The 7,379-nt window shown below is 45.0% G+C and overlaps 1 protein-coding gene across 2 annotated transcripts in view; it reads right to left on the reverse strand.

Annotated features, from left to right (window-relative positions):
* Positions 1-1,974: 1,974 nt before the first annotated feature.
* The window catches only part of LOC109916023 (tubulin beta chain-like), a 17,164-nt gene continuing 11,759 nt past the window's right edge, over positions 1,975-7,379 (reverse strand). For both annotated transcript variants that reach the window (XM_048614425.1, XM_020515718.2), the window contains 2 exons: positions 5,249-5,359; positions 1,975-3,487 (listed from right to left, as the gene is read on the reverse strand). In XM_048614425.1, coding sequence (XP_048470382.1) covers positions 2,418-3,487; positions 5,249-5,359 — 1,181 coding nt within the window. In that variant the 3' untranslated portion in view covers positions 1,975-2,417. The remainder of the gene's footprint in view (positions 3,488-5,248; positions 5,360-7,379) is intronic.

Here is a 7,379-nt window from a genome sequence, read left to right on the forward strand (position 1 = left end):
ATCATCTTAAGTACCAAGGTACCTAGGTACAGATTCTTGAGTAAAAATTCTTCGGAAAAAAATTAGAAAATAAAAAGCCCAGTATTACAGACCTTCAAAAGTACAAAATCATAGTAATAACGTAGAAAAATAAAGAGATGAAAAGTTCAGAATGACAGTCCTTCCGTGATAACATAATAAAGGGGGAAAAAATTAAAAAGAGATTTTAAGATGAAGTCCACTTAATCAATACCACAGCTCTGGGCTGGAGGACCCAATCACCAAACCCTCCAACACACACACACCAGTCACCTTGGGACATTTTACAATGCTAAAGGTGCTATCTAAATAAAAATGATGGTCAAGCAGGTTTGGCTTTCTGTTAGGCGTCTGTGGCACCTGCAGCTGAATTTGCATGGGAACCAGGAAGGAAGACATCTGATAGACAGAGGCAAAGAGGTTTAGGGAGTGTATTCCAGATCTTAAGGCTGAGGCACTGAAGTCATACCCACTAAATGGAGTAATTTTTTTTTAAAAAATGGGATGCATAAGAAGCCACGTTTAGAAAGGTGCAGATATCTGAGGCTCAGGAAGAAGTTAGAGAGAGAGCGAGGAAGACCATTGAGAGATTTGCAAACAGCAATGAGGATATTAATATCAAGATGTTACTTGATCAGAAGCCAATGGAAGGCAGCAAATGCACGTGTGACAATGGAAGGGAACTTGCATCAAGTTAAGGCATAGACTGGCTAAATCTCAAAACGTTGCCAGGGTGAGGGATAGACTCAGTGGCTAGGGAGTGGGGTCTGAAAACATGGCTTCAGTCTTGCTGTGTATTTAAATGAAAGAAGTTTCTGTTTATCCAGTATTGGATGTTGGATGAGCAGTTTAGAGATGGTGGAGATGTCGAGAGATGTGGTGGTGATGCAGAGCTGGCAGTGTATGGAAACTGACACTCTACTCTCAGATGTAGCTGAGAAACAGGAGATTGCTAACGGTCCATCCCTGGGCCACACAGAGGGTGTGGGAGCAGGAATAGAAGCCATTAGATGAGAGAGAAAAATCAATTAGAAACGAGGGTTAGTGGTAAACACTCGAGGAAAAATCACTAAGAAGTTGCATTTAAATAACATTTTATTATTTCTTCATGCAGTCCTAAAGTGTTTTGCAACCAATGGACTATTTTAAAAGTGTGGTCACTAAGTAAGTCAACACTGTAGCCAACTTATATGTTTCAGGCAGAAACTGAATATATTAACAGGTATTAAACTATTCTCCTACATTTTTCTCAACCCGTTTTGATCAATAGATTGAACCAACAGTTCGACATCCATGCCATGGTCTTTTAGAATGTTATTCCTCTGCTGCCTTAACCCTCTTCCTCAGAGTGTCCTTTGTGGATCCATGCCATACAGACAACAGTGGTTCAAGGTGGTGGCTCACCACCTTCTCAAGGGCAATCACGGGTAGTCAGCAAATGTTGGCCCAGCAAGAGACGCTCACATCTATCTGTGGGATCACAGCGCAAAACCCTGGATGATTGGGCAGAAGTGTGTCCAACACGCATTTTGCTACATCCTTTCACGGGAAGTTCTTTTAAGCCACTTAAAATCAGTTAAATCATATGAACAAAAACAAAGTTGCTGGAAAAGCTCAGCAGGTCTGGCAGCATCTGTGAAGGAAAAAACAGAGTTAACGTTTCGGGTCCAGTGACCCTTCCTCAGAATCAGATGAAAAAAGATTTAAAAGGAGTGTCAGCCCCTTAAGGGACACCGTCACAAACAAAAACAATCAAATGTTCAACATTGAAACGAACAAAGTTCAAATTATGGGAACAAGAACAGAAATTCCTGGAGAAACACAGTAGGTCTGGCAGCACCTGTGAAAAGAAAGCAGAGTTAACCTCTTCAATCCTGAAGAAGGGTCAATGGGCTCAAAATGTTAACTCTGCTTTTCTCTCTCCACAGATGCTGCCAGACCTGCCGAGTTTCTCTAGCACTTCCAGTTTCTGTTTCAGATTTCCAACATCCGCGCAGTTCTTCATTTCAAATTTCTGGGCATGCTGACTGTGTGAATGTTGTAAATTTATCAGCTGAGATACTTCAACGAAAAGACAAAAACAAAAGGCAGCAGTTTGAAATTTCATTCACTTCAGGTCACGAGGAATAATAAACGCGAACTTTATTCGACACAAAACGCTTTCAAAATCATTTCGGCGATTAGGAAAATGTAAACCGAGTGCATGGGTCGCTATTTACAGTCATGGTTTCCACAGCGTCACTTGACACTTAAAATGCTACGTTGGACAGGGACAAGATTTACAAGTTAGAACCCACAATTTGTTATGTAAGGAGGTCAAAGGAAGAATAAAACTACAACACTGCCGGCTCTGAAGGAGGAGGAGGAGGAGGATGGTGGGGAGGGGGACATCAGGGAGGTTAAGCCTCAACTGCGCCCTCCTCCTCCTCGTCCTCTTCGAATTCACCCTGTTCATCAGCAGTGGCGTCCTGATATTGTTGGTACTCTGAGACCAGATCGTTCATATTGCTCTCTGCCTCAGTAAACTCCATTTCATCCATACCTTCGCCCGTATACCAGTGCAGGAAGGCCTTGCGGCGAAACATGGCGGTGAACTGCTCGGAGATCCGCTTGAAGAGCTCCTGGATGGCGGTACTGTTCCCGATGAAGGTGGCGGACATCTTGAGGCCCCGCGGGGCGATGTCGCACACGGCCGTCTTCACGTTGTTGGGGATCCACTCGACGAAGTAGCTGCTGTTCTTGTTCTGGATGTTCAGCATCTGCTCGTCCACCTCCTTCATGGACATCTTGCCGCGGAAGATGGCGGCCACCGTCAGGTAGCGGCCGTGGCGCGGATCGCAGGCCGCCATCATGTTCTTGGCGTCGAACATCTGCTGGGTGAGCTCGGGCACGGTGAGGGCGCGGTACTGCTGGCAGCCGCGGCTGGTCAGGGGGGCAAAGCCCGGCATGAAGAAGTGCAGGCGCGGGAAGGGCACCATGTTGACCGCCAGCTTGCGGAGGTCCACGTTGAGCTGGCCCGGGAACCGGAGGCAGGTGGTCACCCCGCTCATGGTGGCCGACACCAGGTGGTTGAGATCGCCGTAGGTCGGGGTGGTGAGCTTCAGGGTGCGGAAACAGATGTCGTACAGGGCTTCGTTGTCGATGGAGTAGGTCTCGTCCGTGTTCTCCACCAACTGGTGTACGGACAGCGTGGCGTTGTACGGCTCGACCACGGTGTCGGACACCTTGGGCGACGGCATGACACTGAAGGTGTTCATGATCCGGTCGGGGTACTCCTCTCGGATCTTGCTGATGAGGAGGGTGCCCATGCCAGAGCCAGTACCCCCGCCCAGCGAGTGGGTCAGCTGGAAGCCCTGCAGACAGTCACAGCCCTCGGCTTCCTTTCGGATCACGTCCAGCACGGAGTCAACCAGCTCAGCTCCTTCCGTGTAGTGGCCTTTCGCCCAGTTGTTGCCCGCACCGCTTTGGCCTGGGGAACAACACCAAAAGCAATCATTTTCAAGTGCTGTTTCAGAGGAAGGCCATTCAGCACATACACCTTCAATGGCGATAACCAGCGTTTGTGTAGCGCCTCTAAGTTTTCAAACAATCCCAAGGAGCACGTTAAAACCCAAGTATGATGGAACCACATGAGGAGATCCTTATGTGGTTCCATCCAGAACAACTCCAGAGCTGCAGGAAGCAACATCAGAAAGCACAGAGTCATTGTTTAATAAATGATCTAGCTTGTTTGCTCCGGCAACATCAAATCCTGTTCTGTTTCTAATTATATCAAGGTCCAAGAACCCACACCACTCTCACAGAGAATACTCTGATGGATTAGTCATAAGTACAGAACTGTAGGTTTCAGCCAATATTCCACACAACACAGCGATTGCTTCGTACATCCCGTTGCACAGACGAGGCAAATCTACCAGGGGAAGGTGGGGAGAGGAGTTGGGAGCAACATGAAGCCCCATAGTATCAGGGCAAACTTCAGTAAGGAAACCCACTACTGACTATCACCTAATCCCCATCCACCCATATCCATCTTTAACATCACGAAAGGTAGCTGGGGCCCAGAAAATACTCCCAGTGGATGACATCACTGCCCACAGCCACGGTGCTGTTAGGAATGGAGCTCCAGGATTCTGGCCCAGTAATAATGAATGAACAGCGATATAGTTCCAACTCGAGTTGGTGAGTGACTTGGTAGAAATCTTGGGAATTCTCTATCCCAGAAGGTGGCAAATGCTTGATCAGAGCGTGGACAAGGCTGAGATTAATAGATTGTATTCGAAAGGAAGCAAGGGATATGGGAATTGTGCAGGAGAGTGAGTGTGATAATCTGTCATGACCTACCCCTCCTCCAATCTCCTATGATCTTCTGGGCCACCGAAGCCTCTTTGTCATCTACATCAAAATAGTGGACACCATGTTTACAGTGTCTAACTCTTCCCACGTACTGGAGACTTCTGAAAGTACCTGGTGCCAGTACCAAAATGTGGACATTATATCACTGAATTTCCAGTGAGAAGGTCCATGCCTTAACCCAAGTTTTATCAGGGTAATTCATTCTCGCACTATGAGTGTTAGACTTTCCATTTACTACACCAGCCATTAATAACACTGTTAATTGACATTGACCAAGAAAAGTCAAGCTGACCGAAACAAAATAAATCCTTGACACCTGTGAGTGAGGAGAGGGACATTTTTACCCAGTCTGGATTGAACTGAAAAAGGATTTTAAATGGTGAAACACACTTAACTAGCCCGAATGAATTGCTCCCTCAGCTGAGGGAGTAATATTTTCCCACAAGAATTTTAATTCCACTTTGAATGCAGCAACCAGTATTTTGGCAGCCCAAGTAAAAATGAGGAAGTGGGGCTGGGAGGGGGGAAGCAAGAGAATGAGGAGGATGAGAAAAAAAAAGGAGGTACGGCAGGAAGAGAAGGAGGAGCAGAAAGAACAATGAAATGATTCAGTCAAAACTTAGGGTGTGAGGCATGTCACCGAAAGCATTGTTTAAAGTTTACTTTTTTCTCATTTTTACTCTGGTTTAAGCAACAAAGGTCTCTTTGTTAAAATTGATCTCTTGCTTCCTTTCGAATACAAAAGAATCTATTAATCTCAGCCTTGTTCACGCTCTGAACAAGCATTTGCCACCAATAGAGAATTGTTAAAAGTACTTTAGTTAATACATAAAACATTTGCAGAAACGTTTAATTACTGCTATAAAATAATTCATACCAAATACAAAATTGTCGGGTCGAAAAATCTGACCAAAGGGTCCAGATCTGACAGAGTCCATGGTGCCTGGCTCCAAGTCCACCAGAATGGCGCGGGGTACATACTTGTTACCTGTGGGAGGAACAAAGCAGCAGAGTTACAGCATAGCACAGGCCAAGCTATGAAGCTACAAGCCATCTGTGACAAACGATGTCATTGCACTCTATCCAACCATCCAACAGTGGGCAAGAATAGTGGGTGGGCAACAGGACAAAATAAGTTGCTTTCATTAAACGAAGAGCAGCAGTTGTTAAGTCTCTTTACACGGCGGAATCTTTTACTTAACAATTTTAGTTTCAACGAGGAGACATGAGGTTAAAGCTTTCCACCTTGTACTCATCAGAGCTGAAACACAAGAAAATTAAATTTTTAGAAAAGAGCAGCAATGTATATATTATGAGAAGAGTATGCTGATTGGTTAGTGCTAATCGTTTTGGCTATGGTTTAATGAATCAGCACTGTCTTCTCATTTGTATAATTTACTAGTCTCTTCAGTTTCCTTGCATGACAGTACTAACGAGTGCAAGAGAAAAAGCCTCAACTTCATGTCTCCTTTTATCAATGTTTAATTTCTGTACTATCAAGCAATTATTTCAGTAGAGCCCTCTCAAATGCAGTAATCCTGAGATAGAGCTGGACTAATAAAATCTATGACCCTACTTCCCTGTAACAGGAACAAATAGATCAATAAGAACTGCCAGGAATAAATCAGAGCTCAGAAAAATTGCGAAGATTTAAAAATAATTTGCATAGCTTTCACACAGAAACAATTGGGATTTCAATCAATTCTAACTGCTTTGGCATCTAATCAATTCATGCGCAGTGGCTTCCAAATTCACGAAGAAAGGCTGTGTGCCCTTAGAAAGATGAACATATTCATAATAGTGAAACCATGACATAAGCTCCCTTTAACTGAATTATTTAGAAAGTCTTCGCCTCCAAGTGACATCACAGCAAGAATCGAAAGACTTCTTACAAGCACAATTTGAACAAATGGGAAATATCTATTTTCAGAAAGCAATACTTTAATTCTGTGGTCAGCCCAAAAGGAAATATAATTTAAACTGTTTTCTGTTTTTCTTCAGAACTCCATGTTTGTAATGGTGAGGGAATAAAACTCTTAATGCTAATGTCAGAGATAATCTAGGCCATTCTGCCCATCAAGGGAGGGAGATTGTTCTGGCTATGGATGAAGTTCAACAAAGATTTACCAGACTGATTACTAAGATGACAGGAATGATGTATAAAGAGACACTGGATCGGTTATGACTTATTCACTAGGATTTGGAAGAATGAGGGGTGATTTCATAGTAACCTATAGAATTCCAACAGGACTAGACATGGTAAATGCAGGAAGGGTGTTCCTGATGACTGGGAAACCAGAATCATGGGTCACTATCTAAGAATACAAGGTAGGCCCCGACTGGAGATTAGGAGAAATTTCATCAACCAGAAAATGGTGAGCCTGCGGAATCCTCTGTCACAGAAAGTCTTTGGTGCCAAAACATTAAATGTTTTCAAAAAGTCGGTTCGCAATAAACAACTGCACCTCCCAGTCGCGAACCATTTCAACTCCCCCTCCCATTCCTCAGACGACATGTCCATCCTGGGCCTCCTGCAGTGCCACAACGATGCCACCCGAAGGTTGCAGGAACAGCAACTCATATTCCGCTTGGGAACCCTGCAGCCCAATGGTATCAATGTGGATTTCACAAGCTTCAAAATCTCCCCTCCCCCACCGCAACCCAAAACCAGTCCAGCTCGTCCCTGCCTCCCTAACCTGTTCTTCCTCCCACCTATCCCCTCCTCCCACCTCAAGCCGCACCCCCATCTCCTACCGACTAACATCCCGCCCCCTTGACCTGTCCATCCTCCCTGGACTGACCTATCCCCTCCCTAACTCCCCACCTACACTCACCTTTACTGCCTCCATCCCCGCCTCTTCAACCTGTTTGTTTCCTCTCCACCTATCCTCTCCTCTATCCATCTTCTATCCGCGTCCCACTCTCTCCCTATTTATTTCACAACCCCCTTCCCCTCTCTCTTTTCTGATGAAGGGTCTAGGCCCGAAACGTCAGCCTTTCTGCTCCTA

This window comes from Rhincodon typus, chromosome 2, assembly GCF_021869965.1.
Source record: "Rhincodon typus isolate 14 chromosome 2, sRhiTyp1.1, whole genome shotgun sequence".
Lineage (NCBI taxonomy): Eukaryota > Metazoa > Chordata > Chondrichthyes > Orectolobiformes > Rhincodontidae > Rhincodon > Rhincodon typus.